Source organism: Dipodomys merriami, unplaced genomic scaffold, assembly GCF_024711535.1.
Source record: "Dipodomys merriami isolate MVZ:Mamm:240054 unplaced genomic scaffold, mDipMer1.0.p SCAF_8, whole genome shotgun sequence".
Classification (NCBI taxonomy): Eukaryota; Metazoa; Chordata; class Mammalia; order Rodentia; family Heteromyidae; genus Dipodomys; species Dipodomys merriami.
In genome coordinates, this window is record NW_027206401.1 from 53,125,416 (window position 1) to 53,141,680 (window position 16,265).

General features: G+C 43.9%; 1 protein-coding gene across 2 annotated transcripts in view; it reads left to right on the top strand.

Annotated features, from left to right (window-relative positions):
- Col9a1 (collagen type IX alpha 1 chain) overlaps positions 1–16,265 on the top strand; it is a 52,080-nt gene that overhangs the window by 22,317 nt on the left and 13,498 nt on the right. For both annotated transcript variants that reach the window (XM_070010116.1, XM_070010118.1), the window contains 14 exons: positions 491–544; positions 1,168–1,200; positions 2,143–2,199; positions 4,614–4,667; positions 6,162–6,215; positions 7,793–7,846; positions 9,405–9,458; positions 11,430–11,483; positions 11,578–11,631; positions 11,741–11,794; positions 12,305–12,358; positions 13,453–13,497; positions 14,800–14,853; positions 14,942–14,995. In XM_070010116.1, coding sequence (XP_069866217.1) covers positions 491–544; positions 1,168–1,200; positions 2,143–2,199; positions 4,614–4,667; positions 6,162–6,215; positions 7,793–7,846; positions 9,405–9,458; positions 11,430–11,483; positions 11,578–11,631; positions 11,741–11,794; positions 12,305–12,358; positions 13,453–13,497; positions 14,800–14,853; positions 14,942–14,995 — 729 coding nt within the window. The remainder of the gene's footprint in view (positions 1–490; positions 545–1,167; positions 1,201–2,142; positions 2,200–4,613; positions 4,668–6,161; positions 6,216–7,792; positions 7,847–9,404; positions 9,459–11,429; positions 11,484–11,577; positions 11,632–11,740; positions 11,795–12,304; positions 12,359–13,452; positions 13,498–14,799; positions 14,854–14,941; positions 14,996–16,265) is intronic.

A 16,265-nucleotide genomic window follows, 5' to 3' on the forward strand; every position in this document is an offset into this window, starting at 1 on the left:
ATGGCAAGAATCCAGTGACAGATGAAGTGAGGGACTAGATGGGCACCAGCTACAAGACTCAGAGCAAGACTCAGGCCCTGCTGAGGCCTGCAGCCCCACCCCTGTCCCAGCTTCAGCCTGGCTGAGCACTCCTCTCTGCTCCAGTCATCTGATGGCATTAGCAGTATGGACTGCTCTAGTTCCTTGTCAGTCAACTAGGGAAACACAAAGGAATTCCAGTTTGTTTTCAGAGCAGATTAATCGTCATATAGAAAACAAAAGTGGTTTTACTTTTTTCCCTGAATCTCCCATAGTTTTATTTTATGCTTTGATGATCTTAGGCCTCTATTATTTGGTTTTATGGAACTAAATTGGACCTTGGTGGCAGGTTTTATGCATGACTGAGCTCTGTAGGGGTTTTGAGTAATACATTTTCACATGCCTCTGTGGTTTACTGTTTTGTGTTTGATCTTTGTGAAACCACTGTATCTCAATCTTCTGATGATTTTAGGGTGACCCTGGGAAGAGAGGACCCCCGGGGCCCCCCGGCCCTCCAGGGCCCAGCGTAAGTTATTGCAGCTTGATTTTCTCTTTGCTCCGAGTGTGGGGATTGAAGAACTATAAGAACCAAAAATGGAAGTGCATATTCACTGGGCCATTGTTCCACACTTCTGAAATGGCTACCAAGTTTTTCATGCCATCAGAGCACAGTTCTTCCTCTTAGGGGCAGAAAAGCAGAGGGAACACAATCAAGGGAAAAGTGATTTTCACAGAGCAAGTCTTACTCACTACCTTTGAAGTCTTTGACCCATGAGATTTCCCAAATGCTCATATAAAAGAAGAAGTTTTGAAAGAACTAGTTTTTACTAAGACTTCATACTAACAAATTTAAAATATAGGAATTAAAATATGGAGATAATCTGTGTTTTAATTTGGACCTGAGCGATCTCTCTGTTTTTCTGCTCTGCCTCTCATCTTATCTCCCTGAAGAAATCATTACTGTAGTTTAGGAGTTTGCAGTAGGGATCCTGAGTCCAGTCCTCAGCATATAGGCATATTGTATGCTGCTAGTTCTCCCTTGCATTTTATGAAACAGATATATTTATTACAGTATTACTTAGGGGATTTATAGTAATAGGATTGAGTTAATTATTTATAGTCCTAACTTTCCTATTTTATTTGCTTTAGGGAACAATTGGATTTCATGATGGAGATCCACTGGTAAGATATTTTTCTTTAAAGAAAATATAGTGTTAATTCAGAGGCCATTAGTTGTCAGATGAACTGTCATTGAAATGTTTTGTGCTTCTGCATTTTACTTTTCCTGAAATGTCAGAACAGTAAACAAGAGGATACTGTGGCTTATTCCCAGTCAGGCTATAGCAGATTTTCATTATTGCAGTGTTTTGTTCTTCTGTAGACTTCATGCCTAAGATGTGATTATCATTAAAGCACCCAGTTTTAGGCATTGATTTATATACAGACCACTTGTGCAATGATGATGGCTGCCGTAATATGTGCCATTTTGGCCATTTGGTAAGGGGAGTGGAGGGAGATGGACTAGGCCCATGGTATTATGGCTGTGGCACACTCATGTGTGTGTGTGTGTGTGTGTGTGTGTGTGTGTTAGTACTGGGGTTTGAACGCAGGGCCTTGGGGCCTTAGGGCCTTAGTGCTGTCCCATAGCTTTTTGTGTTAAAGGCTGGTCCTCAACCACCGGAGCCACAGCTTTGCTTCTGGGATTTTGATGGTTAATTGGAAATAAGAGTATCATGGACTTTCCTGCCTGGGCTGGCTTTGAACCTCGATGTCTCAGATCTCAGCCTCCTGAGTAACTGTGATTACAGGAGAGAGATACCTGAATCCAGCTAACATTTCATATCCTTAATCATTGGATTTAAGAACAATGTGGCAAAATGTTAATAGTTATTAAATATAGATGGTTGACATGGAATGTGTTTGCTGTGTTGTCAACATTTTTCCTGTAACTATAATATTTGAGCATAAAAGTAAAATTTTATAAAGGAAAAGGACATTTTCAGTTATTCAATGTCAATAGTACTTGTGGTTCAATATGTTGAATCTTTTAGAAAAATCCACCTTGTTGTTAAGTATGAATCTAGATTATCCCCTCCCCCTTCTCTTTCTCTCTCTCTGCGGCAGTGTCCCAATTCCTGCCCACCAGCTCGCTCCGGATATCCAGGCCTACCAGGCATGAGGGTAAGAGAACATTCTCATTATTTTATTTTCCAAAGTGTGGAAACAGAGCCTTTACTTCAAACACTGGCCTACTTGTTGTACAGACCCCCACCAGGGTAAAGTCCGAGTTTACTTAGTCTGTAGTGGGGATTCAACATGGAAATGCAGGCTGCTCTTCCTGACAGGTGCTCTAGAGACCCAGGTGCTTAATTATAGTTGTGTCTTTAGATCAGGGAAGAGATGCCAAAAATAGACTGGATTTGCTGGTACTGGTGGTTCAGGTCTGTAATCCTAGCTACTCAGGAGGCTGCGATGTGAGGATCATAGTTCAGAGCCAGTCCTGGCAGGAAAGTCTGAGACTCTTACCTACAATTAACCGTAAAAAAAATCTAGAAGTAGGGCTGTAGTTCAAGCGGTAGAGTACCAGTCTTGAGCGAAAAATCTGAGACACGGTGCCCAACCTTGAGTTTAATCCCAGTGTTGGTATTTGTGCACATGTATGTACATGAGTGTGCAAGCAAACACACACAACGATTGAGACTCAATACAAAATCAAGGGTCAGAAGTGGACCTCATAGGGAGGAAGAGCCATGGGAGTAGGGAACAATTTGTATATCATCTATTTGAGACTCATTAAGATTTAAAAAGTAGAAAAACTATATAATATAAGCAGAAAGATTTGACTTTCCTATATTTTTCTCTCACTCTGCCATCGTAATTACTTCAAAATATTTCATAAAGTCAAAAGAATAAATGCTAAACCTTGGAGATCAATGTTTTTCATTCTGTTATCTCTGATGGAACCCACCCTTAAAATAGTGGTGCTTAGGCCAAACAACTACTTTGATAGGAAAGATGAACCCCTAAGTTCAACATTGGGCACAAAAAGAGGCCTAAAGCTGTGCATCTGAGAGTCCCACTTAGACCCCAGCTTTTCCTTCACCTTCAGAAAGGAGCAGGATAAGGAGGAGGGTTCAGAGCAGCTCCAGAGAGTAGGAGCCAGTGAGATCGGGACTGTGGCTTCCAGAAAGCTCTGGGTGCAGAAGATTCTGTGCTCTTAGCCAGCTTTGGAGGGAGCTAGATGGGGAAAGAGGGATCTCAGGAGGAGGAGGCAGACCTACAGATCATGCTGCTGAAGTGGTTGATGGAGTGAGAGCAGTCTAGAACAGGGTTTTCAAATAACTAAAGCTGGTATCTATTATATACAACATCTGTGTAATACACATGATGCTCATAAGGACATTTAAGGCAGCAGAGTGGCATACTGTTTGCGCATGCGCACGTGCACACGCTGACAGTCTGTCATTTGAGCCATGGCTCTATTTCTGGCCTTTTTTTGTTTGTTTGTTTGTTTCTGGTCTTGGGGCTTGAACTCAAGGCCTGGGCACTATCCCTGAGCTTCTTTTACTCAAGGCAAGCGCTCTATGACTTGAGCCACAGCTCCACTTCCAGCTTTTTCTGAGTAGTTTATTGGAGTTAAGAGTCTCACGACCTTTAAACCGCTGCCCTTAAATCTTTGCCTCCTGAGGAACTAGGACTACAGGCATGAGCCACCAGTGTCCAGCTGGCTTATTTTTTTCTTTTTTAAATATTTAATAATCTCTATTATGGGATGATTAGAGGGGTTACAGTTTCATAAGTCAAGCAAGTACTACATTTCTTTTTGGACAATGCCACCCTTTCCCTCACTCTCTCCCCGTTTTTCCCTCCCACCCCACCCACAAGTTGTATAGTCATTTTTCCACATAGTGTCTAGTGAGTGCTTCAGGTACATCTGTTTACCCTTTATCCTCCATTTCTGTGCCCTCCTTACCCTCCCAAAGACAGAGAAATGAACAAACGACCAAAAGAAAAGAAAAACAAGAAAGAAAAAAATTCTTCTTGTTTCCATTTCCTGGAGTTCATTTCAATACATATTATTATATATGACCAGATGGTCACAGGCATTGCGCCTTTGTGTTCCTCCCCTAAGAGCATCCTCCTTTGGTCTCACTTTGTGTCAATGGCTAGAGTCCTGAATAATTTACACGTCTGGGTGTATTTTAGATCTAGCCTCCACATGAGAGAAAACAGTCATTTGTGTCTCTGAGCTTGGCTTACCTCAGTAACATGATTTTTTTCCAGGTTCATCCATTTCCCTGCAAATGATGTAATGTTATTCTTTATATAGTGGTCCTGTAAAATTCCATTGTGTATAGGCACCACATTTTTGGGGGGATCCACTCATCTATTGTGGGGCATCCGGGCTGCACTTCTGGATTTTTTTGCTGGTTAATTGTGGATAAGAGTCTTGGATTTGAGTGCCCGGGCTGGCTCTAAACCAAGATCCTCAGATCTGAGCCTCCTGAGTAGGTAGGATGACAGGCTATGAACCTTCTGACTACTTTGGGTGCCAAGCCTCATATGATTTTACCTATTGATTTTTGCATTTTCAGGGTCATAAAGGGGCCAAAGGGGAAATTGGAGAACCGGGAAGACAAGGACACAAGGTAAGGAAAGTAACTGTTAAATTGTGATTGGGAAGTGGTAGTCACTGGAATTATAACTATAAGGAATTATTATAGGGAGTAATGAAGTATGATCTTTTATATTTTATTCTTCTCTTTCAAGAAATGCTTGCTGTGAGGTCTTTTTCTTGAGAAGTGAAGAGTTGGTTAGGCAGTTCATGAATGTCATCAATCATTAGTATCCTTTTAACTCCTTGCTTAAAATTAATCTGTTGAATAACATAATCAGGATAAATAGTCCAATTTTCTGTACAGTATTACAGTTTGGACATTATTTTTTTAAGTCTTTTGTTACTTAGTCTGTGAATAATTGAAGCGTTTTACTTATCTAGAAGGCAACACTGGGTTTCTGATGTTAAATTGGAGTAAGACAGGAAAAATACTGTGTACTTTGGAAATGTCTCCACCTATTCCCCAATTGAATCTTAAAATTTGTAATTTTGAAGATACGACAAATATTTTACTAGGTTTATGTGTGCCATGGTTTATGCGAAGTGCTGGGAACACAGGTGTGAAGAATGCATGTCCAACCCCAGGGGACTGGGCACATTAAATATGACATATATAAATATATATTATATATTATATATAAAGATAAGCATGGAATGAACCTAAGTTACATGTGCTGGTGAGGAGCTCTGCAGAGCCAGCCCAGCTCACAGTGGTCTTCGGTCCTTTCCTGGCCTCGGCATCTGTTTTGCTTCTTTTGGGCACCAAGCACGCTCCGTCCTGCCCTGAACCTGCGCATTCCCTGACAGTACAAGCAGTCATCTGTCGTCCAAAACCGGGATTGTCTTCAGTGGGGAACTGATTTTGAAAGTGTTGTGAAATGGCCATATTTTTTTTCATCTAATGTAACAATCTGACATTCCTTCAGATTGTCTCACAGTTTGTGCCATTTCAAGCTTTAAATGGTATCTTTGAGAAGGGAGGGAAGAGGATGGCCGGAGCAGGTCATTGAGGAATGAGCGGGGCAGCTCACAGGTGGACTGACCCCAAGCTGGAGGCCGATGATGGAGCAAAGCCTGGAGGTGGGAAGGTTGCATTCAGTCTCTAATTTTGCCCTGAATTTATTCTGTAAATCGATTAGGAACATTTTAAACTTGCTTATGGATGGAGAAATAGACACTGAAACTTTGATAAATAAGATACAGGGCTGGCAACATTATAGACCAGCATTTATTCATTCAAACAGCTGTTGCTAAAAATGATCATGAATTGCTCCTTCCATGTCTATTGTTTTAAAGTTACGATTATTGAGCAGTTTTGTGCTTTTCACCTATGGGAGAATGGTGGGATTTGAGTGGCTTTTAATTGTTAGTATTCTCAGGGTATCTGAGATTCTGTGATGAATATGGATTACCCACAAAACTGATGTAAGAGAATGTAGTAGAATAATCCTGGGATGTCAAGTGGATGTACATGGTTAGTAGAGAGACCAGGCCTCTTTCTGTACTCACTGGTGGTGTTTTTCAGGGTGAAGAAGGCGACCAGGGAGAACTGGGAGAAGTTGGCGCTCAAGGCCCTCCAGTAATGTGCTTTTAAAACTACTATTCCACAATATACAAATGTGCCAGAAACGACGCCGAGTAACTTCAAGATAGCATTTGAAATAATAGTCTGAATGTGATATTCTCTGTTTTCTCACCAACATGTCTTTGGGAGATAATTGGTTTTTTTGAAATAAGAAAAAGGTCCCCATTATACATAAAAGCATCTTTTTAGCAAAAGAAAAACCTTCTCCATATAGCTGATATAGAGCCAGGCGAGTAGAAAGCAAATGGTGAGCACAGGAGGGTGTATTTATTCAATACCATAGTGCTGTTACATGGGATGATGGAAGCGGAGTGCACCGTGCCTGGCGTGGGCGTATGAGCACTGGGTTAATGCAACTTGGTCCAGTGTGTGAACATTACACCTACCACAGTATCACTTGATCCTAACCATGTCTTCTTGTGTTTGTGTGTGTCAGTCCTGAGGCTTGAACTCAGAGCTTTTCTCTCTTGCCTAGCTTTTTGCTCAGGGCTGGTGCTCTACCACTTTGAACCAGGCCTCTACATCCAGCTTTTTGCTGGTTAATTAGAGATAAGTCTCATGAACCTCTGCCCAGGCTGGCTTCAAACTGCAGTCCTTAGATCTCAGCGTCTTGAGTAGCTAGGATTACAGCGTGAGCTCTGGTCCCAACGAGCCATGTCTTCCCATGAAGAGTGGGTCTCTTAGGCTGCAGTGTGGTGCTGCTTACACTGCACATCCTCAGTGGACAAGCTTTTAACAGGGTTCAGAGAGGTGTGCAGATTGGCACTTTGCTAAGAGTTGGATGCTTATTTCACACATGGGAGAGAGGGGTGGCTAATGTAAAAGATGCATGATTTTTTAAGGGGATTGCAGTGTGAACTCAGGGTGTGAAGTTTGCTTGCGTGGCTGGTGCTCTCCCACTTGAGCCATACCTCCAGCCCAGCTTTTTGCTGGCTAGTCTGTGAATGGAGTCTCACAGACTTTTCAACCCTGGTTGGCTTCAAACCACAGTCCTCCAGGTCTCAGCCTCCTGAGTTGCTAGGATCACAGATATGAACCACCAGTGTCTAGCTCTGAACCATCTTTTTTTTAATTTTATAGGCTCTGACATTGGTAATTGTGCCAAGTCAATTGGCATAAGGTTTGGGTAAGCCTACCAAATTTTATAAAAGTATAATTCACCACTAGAATTCTTGGATTTTTTTCTTTACTAACCAGAAAAAATTGGCTAAAGAATGACTATTTCTTAGTGTTATCATTTTCTAATTTTTATTTTTTGCTGGTATTTGTGGTTGGAACTCAGGATCCCATGCTAAAACACTAGCTCCTAACTCACACCCCAGCCATTCTAGCTTCAGTTTGCTTTTCAAACAGTTGTGCTTTTTGCCTGGAGCAAGCTCCCGAGGCAGGCAGGCTTCCAGCGCTGCCTGCTGAGTAGCTGGGAGGGCAGACATGAGCCACCAGGCCCAGTCATAGTCTTACTCTTGGTGATTAAAAATCAAAACGAATGCCCAGATTAGCTTCTGTGATAGAATGTAAACTTTCAGAAGTGGACACTAAATGAAATAACAGACTCTTCATTTACATTTCAGGGAATGCAAGGCTTGAGAGGCATCACTGGCATTGTTGGTGACAAAGGAGAAAAGGTAAGATGGTGATGATAATGCTGTCATAGCACGAGGTATTAAGAATTTTAAGATTAAGATTAGGCCACTTGAAATAACCAACCTTCTTTCCTTCCTTCCTTCCTTCCTTCCTTCCTTCCTTCCTTCCTTCCTTCCCTTCCTTCCCTTCCTTCCCTCCCTCCCTTCCTTCCTCCCTCCCTCTCTTCCTTCCTTCCTTCCTTCCTTCCTTCCTTCCTTCCTTCCTTCCTTCCTTCCTTCCTTTCTTCCTTCCTTCCCTTCCTTCCCTTCCTTCCCTCCCTCCCTTCCTTCCTCCCTCCCTCTCTTCCTTCCTTCCTTCCTTCCTTTCTCTTTCTCTCTTTTTTCTGTTTTTCTCCCTCCCTCTGTCCCTCCCTCCCTCCTTTCCTTCCTTCCCTCCCTCCCTCCCTCCCGCTCGACCGCCCCCTTGTCCGCCCGCCTTTTGTTCATTCACTCCTTCACTGTGTGCTGAGATGGCAGGCGGGCAGAGGTGGCTGTCTGAGACCATTAAAGCCATTTCCATCATGCACAAGTTGGGCTCACTCCTCTAATTCAAGGCGAATGACGAATGCAAGTTCTTTGTTGGATCTTACAACCCTCTCCTCTGGTGACTGGAATGCCTGCTCAGCTCTAATGCTCAGGGCTGAACACTTCCAAGGCTCTGTGGTCCTTTTGCTCCTCTCATGATTCGCCTGTAGTTCTGTCTGAACTTGCTATCCAGAGCTTTCTGTGTTTTAATTCTTGTGACAGACGGCGTTCTCCCAGGTCTCCCACGGGATGGTGATCGAATGCGCCGACTGCTTCACAGTTCCCAGCCTCGCTCTCTCCCATTGTCATATGTGATTCACTCACTTTGCTGATATTTTATTCACTTTCAAGATGAGGTTACATTTTGTCAAAGAACATTTTGAGAAAATACTCAACACAGTGTTTTGCTTTGAAATCACATTTGATTGTTATAGTGAAAATAAGATAGACCGACAGAGGCCATTTTCATGTCAGCAGCTGATTGAAGCTCAGGAGAAGTCTTGTCATCACTGCACATGCACACACGTAGCCTGAGCCAGGAGGAGGAGAGGGGGCTCCTAAGAGTTTGCTTTTCTGGATTACACGGGTTAACTTTTCACGGAGATCTGGATAGGCCCCGAGTCCTGGGATTCCCTCCCACGGCACTGTCTGGGCACCCGTGGGGTAGGATGAGGCTTCACCACTGGTGAAGCCCCACAGCCATCTGAAGACCCAGAAGGTGACTGTCAGGCCCCAGTAAGCACCAGCTTACTTAGATCTTGTGGTTGAGATGCAGTGTTAACTTAAAATACCCAGCATGGTGTGAGAGAAGTCATTGAGGTACTGTGGGTGAGATGAGCAGGTGTCAACTAGGTTTCACACCTGATTAGATAGTCAAGGGGCTCACTGATGCACTCTGTATTAAAACACACACTCTCTTGTTATCTGGCTGTCTCATTTCTTTAAGAAAATGGTTCTGTTATTTAGCATATGTGACATATCTCATTAAACAAACGTGACCAATGTCAGTTTGACTTCTTTGTCTTGTTTTCTGCAGGGTGCTCGGGGCTTGGATGGGGAGCCTGGGCCACAGGGTATCCCTGGGGCACCGGTAAGTGGGGGTCTGTATTCACATGCTTACAGCAATAGTAGATGATTGTAATACATATATTTGTGTGTATGCACAAATAGCATGTACATGTGAATAACTAAGAATGGGAACACAGTCAAAAGTTATTGTATTTATTTAAAACTTATGATCTTCCTTTGAGCACAGAGATATAGTCCTCCAATGTGATTTTGTAAGTGTGTGTGCCTGTCTTGGGGCGAACTCGGGGCACTATCCCTGAGCTGTGTTTGCTGGTGCTTTACCTCTTGAGCCATGGCTCCACTTGCAACTTTTCAGTGGTTAGTTAGAGATAAGAGCCTCATGGATTTTCCTGCCCAGGCTGGCTTGGGACTGCAGTCTTCAGCTCTCAACCTCCAAAGTAACTGGGATTACTGGAGTGAGCTACTGGTGCCAGTGTCAATTTGATATTTTTATAGAGTAAGCATCATTTAAATCTTCATCTTAGGTATTTAGGTATTTCACTGAAATATTTCTGTTTCCTATGCTGTCCTTTTTGCTCGGACATCAGGCAGCCTGATTCATAGTCTGGGTTGTTCTAACTTTCTGCTATTAGGGTTTTTGAGCTAATTCTCCCATACTTTGATGATCATATGTATGGATGCCTCAAACCTCTTTCAGAAGTAAATAGATAAGACCCTGATCCATTAGTAATCACACAGAAAACAGTAGGAAAGATATAAACAGAATTTCTCACTATCAAGGTCCTGTAGCCCAGTGTAAATGATAAACTACAAAAATCTAGTACTTAGATCTGGACACTGGTGGCTCATGCCTATAATCCTGGCCACTCAGGAGCTTGAGAGCTGAAGATGATAATTCAGAGCCAGCTGCAGCAGATGAACACTCAACTCGTAGCTCCAACTAACCCACAAAAAACTGGAACGGGAGGCATGGCTCAAGTATTAGAGTGCTAACTATGAGTGGGAAATATAAAGCAATAGCATGAAGCCCAGAGGTCAGAATCAGCGTGCGTGCGCGCGCGCGCACGCGCGCACACACACACACACACACACACAAAATCAATCAATCAAGGGCTAGAGCATATGAACCACCTGTCCATGCAAGAGGACTTAAGAGAAGGTTGGTTTGGAGAGCCATTCTGGGTTGGAAGGCAGGAGGGGATGGACTGAACACGCTTCATAAAGTATCATACACATGCCACTGCTTCCTAGAGCCAGGGACTTCCTAGAGCTGAGACTGAGGAGACAGGGAGAACCATGTTCTAGAGAAGAATGTGCAATGCCAAGCTGAGCACTTTGATCTGAATCAGCCAAGGATAGGGGTGGTCAGGCCATTCAGAAAAGCTGTGTCACAGGTACTCCTCTGTGAGGCTGCTTGAATCAGATGTAACAGGAACCGGGTAGCTGGGACAGAAATCATTATTACTGATGGGAATTAAATAACTGGTGACAAATTAGAACCTAGGTCACAGTCACAGTGCACAGGATTAGCTTGTATGCAGATGCGTACTGATTGCTTATATGCAGGGTACTAATTGCTGGCTGTAGTGTGGAACTTCCTTCATCCATTGTGCATTTCAAATGAAAACACAGTCCTGATGGCAATACCAACTCTTTTGTGTTTTGGTCCTGGGCTTGAACTCAGGGCCTGGCGCTGTCCCTGAGTGTTTTCACTGAAGGCTGGCGCTCTACCTCTGGAGCCACAGCTCCACTTCCAGCTTTTTGGTGGTTAATTGGAGGTAAGTGATTCATGGTCTTTCTTGTCTAGAACAACTGTGATCCCAGATGTCAGCCTCCTGAGGAGCTAGGATTACAGGCGTGAGCCACTGGCCCTTGGCTGGCAATGTCAGTTTTCAAGGCTTTATTATAAACAGTGTTCTTGAACTTAGGCATCTACAGTAGATTGAAGTCAACAACAGAGCAATAACATGAGTGATGTTTTCTAATTTTGAAAAGACAAGAGTAAATAACGTTTGCCCATGTTTTCACACAGGGAGACCAAGGACAGCGAGGACCTCTGGGTGAAGCCGGACCCAAGGGAGACAGGGTGAGCTCAGTTGACCCAAGCAGGGTGCTGGCATTCTCCTCCCAGGACATGGCCTGCACTGCACAGTCTTGTCTGTTCTCTCCTCTGCTCACAGGGAGGACAAGGCCCTCGGGGACTGCACGGACTCCCGGGACCCAAAGGGGATGCGGTAGGTCCTGACCGGGTGATTGGCTCAGAATAAACCTTTAGCCTATGCAGTAGGGAAGAAGAGTAAGGCTTGTATTTCTAAGACCGTGTACCTCTTCGTGTGTCTTTAGGGCTTGCCGGGTGTGGATGGCCGAGATGGGATCCCTGGAATGCCAGGAACAAAGGTGGGTGTCCATATCACTTTGGGTGTCTGTCTGACTTTGGGTGTCCGAGTCACTTCGAGTAGCTGTGTGACTTCGGGTGACTGTGTCTCTTTGGGTATCCGTGTGACTATGGGGAGGAATGGGTCTATCTGTGTCCCGGCCAGCTGAACACAGCATTTCCATTACAGCATTCCAGAAGGTTTGTCTAAGCCCTTTAATTTTCAAATCAAGTGTCAGACATGGATTTTTCATCTGGTTGCTTTTAGGAACTCAGTGAAGTGGCCCATTGACTAAAGTGGGCGGAGGGAGATGGTGTGTTTGGCTAAATTGATGCCCTGTGTCCTAGCCCACGCACCCCTTAAATTAAGTAACACTTTACAAGCACATATAAGGTCAGCTGTTGGAAAAATCTTTTTACTTAGAAGTGTTGTACTCCTAAAAGGAAGGCAGAGGTTTATGTAGGTTCACTGCTGTGATGAAGACTGTTTCTCAGAAGCGTACATGAGCTGAGGCTATGATGCTGTCTCCTAGGGTGAGCCCGGGAAGCCTGGGCCTCCGGGGGACGTGGGTCTCCAGGGACTACCGGTGAGTGCCTGCCTGTGTATCTGCTCACCGCAGTGTCACGCTGAATTCAGAGGGAGACACGTGACCGTGTGTGGTGACTTTTGAGACAGCGTGATGCTTTACTTTTAGTTTAGTGTATACTTTTGTATTATTATTTCTCCAAAGAGTTTTCAATTTCTCTAACCATTCTAAACAAAAGCATTATTTGTATTTGGGGTCTCCTAATACTGTTTGGCCTTTCATGAGAGAATATGGGTTCTCTGAAGTATAGCACACTCAAAGTGATGTTTTTAGCATGCATGTGACTAAAACCTCAAATGGGTTTCACGGCATGTATTCTTGACTCTTTGGAGGCAAAAGTGTCCAATTAACAAGTTTGGTAATAACAAGGACTGGCCCTTGCTTGACACATGCACTTACTTTTGGGGGTTGGGGCACTGGGACCTGAACTCAGGGTCTCACACTCTTGGTCCACTTTTTGCTCATGGTTGGCACTCTACCAGTTGAGCCTCCCGTGCTGGCTTTTTGCTAGTTAGTGGAAGATAAGAGTCTTGAGGCTTTGTCTGCATGTGCTGGCTTCCAACTAAGATCTTCAGATCTCAGCCTCTAGGAGACAGGATTACAGGCATGAGCCACTGGCGCCTGGCTGGCACCTGTACTTCTTATGGCATCAGAGGCAGTGTGGAGTGCTATGCCAGATCCGGAGCCTGGCATCCTTCTGCCATTCTCTCTTCCACTTCAAAGCCCACCACATTCATCGCTCCTCCTTTTGTACTCTGTTTCCAAGCCATGTGCTGTCTGTATAATGTTCTTCTGCCTGAGAAGGCCACTGCTGACCCGAGTGGTGATAGACCATAGCATGGAAGCGCATCTTTCACAGGTGACTTTAGCTCACACGTAGGATTCTCTTCAGGGTTTGTTATCTGACCAAGCCAGATAACAGATGCGCAATGCCCTGTGTGCGGTGGGCACAGGACACCCGACTGAGCTGAGGAATGAGGGCTGCTCCCTGACGTGAGCATTTGAGCGTGCCGCTGCTGTCTGAGCTCTGGAGGCAGTGGGCTGCGCATCTCGGGGAGGTGACTGAGAGCAGATTCTGTGTGCACTTTTTTCAGGGTGTACCTGGAATTCCTGGTGCAAAGGGTGTTGCTGGTGAAAAGGTAAATTTAACTAATATGTTTCCTTTGAGAACACAGTTGATGCTTTTTAATATCTCCATTCTACCTTTTACTTTATATTTAACCCCCAGGAGAAATACCGAAAGTAAACAACTTCAAATGCTAATCCTTTCCTACTTGAAAATTAGAGTTCCTATGTGAGAATGTTATCTGTTGCCAGAATAAAACATAGTCTTACTATTTCTTACTATTTAAAGTGAGGGAGATATGATGCCATTGAGTCTTATGACGTTATTCAGATAATTTAGCTTTAGCTGAAGAGATGGCATTTTGTCTATATCAGCCACTACTTTATTTTACATACATCAAAAGGTAAGCTAGTAAAAACAACAGATGAAAAAAATGAAAGAAAAAGCAACTTTGCTTTAGAATAGAATAGGTAACATATACTTGTGCAAAGCTAGCACTAGTGGTGTGTGTGGACTGGCCCACGGGTACACGCCTGAGCACGCTGGGCCCCACTAAGGCCTGTGAGGTGGACGGCATCGGCTTCTCCCAGAGCACGCTGTTTCTGAAGCAGGGTGGTGAGGTGTTCTCCATAGCAATCCCTTTGTTTCCTCGTGTCCACTCCATTTTTTAAAAAATTAACAGTATCAATAAGAGTAAAAGGGCTCCAAGGAAGTATGCTGGAAATGGTAAACATCCATATAACCAATACTGTGAAGAAAGAAAAATCTTCAAGTTAAAAGGGATTCCTGTGTGTGTGCATGCGTGAGTGTGTGTGTGTGTGTGTGTGTGTGTGTGTGTGTGTGTGTGTGTGTGTGTGTGTGTGTGTTTCAACTTAGGACCTCGGTGCTATCTCTGAGCTTTTGTTGCTCAAGTCTATCATTCTACCCTTGAGCCACAGCTCTACTTTCGGCATTTTGGTGGTTAATTTGGTGGATAATTGGACTTTCTTGCCTGGGCTGGCTTTGAACTGTGATCCTCAGATCTCAGCCTCCTGAGAAGCTAGGATTACAGGTATGAGCCACCTCTGCCCAGCTAGGGATCCTTTTAAATAAAGAAATTTTAACCTAACACCTTTAATATACTTCTTAGACAATACCTACAGGATGTGGAGGCATTCATTAAAAAATTCTACCAAAAAAAAAAAAAAGAGAAAGACAAATAAAAAAAATGAAAAGAAAGAAAGCACACACTCACACACAAAACAGAAGGAAGAGAGTTACATTCTCCCAGCTTGCCATGGGGTAGATGATTAAGGCTACTCAAATATACCAGGCATCAGTGGTGTGGGCCAGGCCGGGTGGCTAGGGCTGCTCTGAGTGCTCGCTTCACCCGCAGGGAAGCCCCGGAGCTCCAGGGAAGGCCGGCCTGTTGGGGAATTCTGGAAAACCGGTAAGCTGCCCTCATCCCTTCTCATCAGGGGATGTCACCAAGTGACGCTGGCTGACTGACGCTCCCTCTGTTCTTGTTCTTGGACCAGGGCCAGCAGGGGCCTGCAGGAGAGGAGGGGCCCAGAGGACCCCGGGGGCTTCCTGTGAGTATTTCGTTCCCCAAACTCTGCTCACTGCCCATCCTCCCCTGTGGTCCTCCCCAAGCCTGTGCATGCCACCCATCCATCATGGATGGTGAAGACCTGCTGGTGTTGGTGCTGATCAACACCATGCAGGACTGCTATTTAGGTATATAGAATTCCTCTTTACAGTGAAAGGAGACAGAATCAAGGTGTTTAAGAGGCACAATGACTTTCTGCTCTTATTTCCGGTTGAAAAAAGTACTTTCATGTGATTACAGTTTGTTTGTGCCAGTACTAGGGCTTGATCCAGCCTTACATTCTCACTTGGCTTTTATGCTCAGGGTTGGAACTCTACCACTGGAATCACAAACTTTTTACTGGTTAATTGGAGATAAGAGTCTCATGGATTCTTTTCCCTGCTCAAGTTGGCTTTGAACTCCTATCCTCAGATCTCAGCCTCCTGAGTAGCTAGGATTACAGGCTTGAGGCACCCGGCTGATCTTATGGGTTTGATAGCAGATGTTTGTCTTTACTCTGGCTCCTTTTGATTCTATTGCTGTCAATCAGAAAGGGATTTGCAGATATCAATCACTGTGAAGAATTATCTTTCTGTCCCAGTTGAGGGTAAGTTTAGCATCACAGCTGCTGGACTGTGCAAGTTGATCAGTCACTTAACAAGTTTGCTGTGGCCGCTGCCATTGAGATATTCCCAGGAAATGTGACTATTAGCTAATAATCTCAGTGTTCAGTTGAGCTGAACATGTTGGAAATAAAATGAGTATTTATCAGACTGCATAAGACTCTATGCAATTCTCAAAAGCCAAAGCTGATGAATGCATGTGTCTTTCTCAAAAAATTTTTTTTAATTTAATTTTATTTTATTTGAGAACATACTGTACAGAGGGGCTACAATTACATGGGCAGGATAATGCATACATTTCTTACCAAGCATTGCAGCCTCCTCCTTTGTTTACCCTTCACCTCCCTTCCCAGCCTCCCCCTCCCCCCACCCAATTATACCCCCCTCCCCCCCACACTCAAAATTTTTTTTAAAACCAGTTTAGGATGTCAAACACTTTCAAACTCAGATCTCAAGTAAAAAAGTAAAATAAATGTTGCTCTTGATGTGTCTTCATAATGAGTTGCATGTCTCATTCCAACTTAATTCTTTAAGACCTATTTAGAGTGAGAATGAGTGAAAGGAAGTCTAATTTCTTCATCAGTTTCTAAGATCTGTGTCTTTTTGGAGTTGCAGAAGTGGCTCTCAGGCAAACATCTCTGTCTGTGCTTC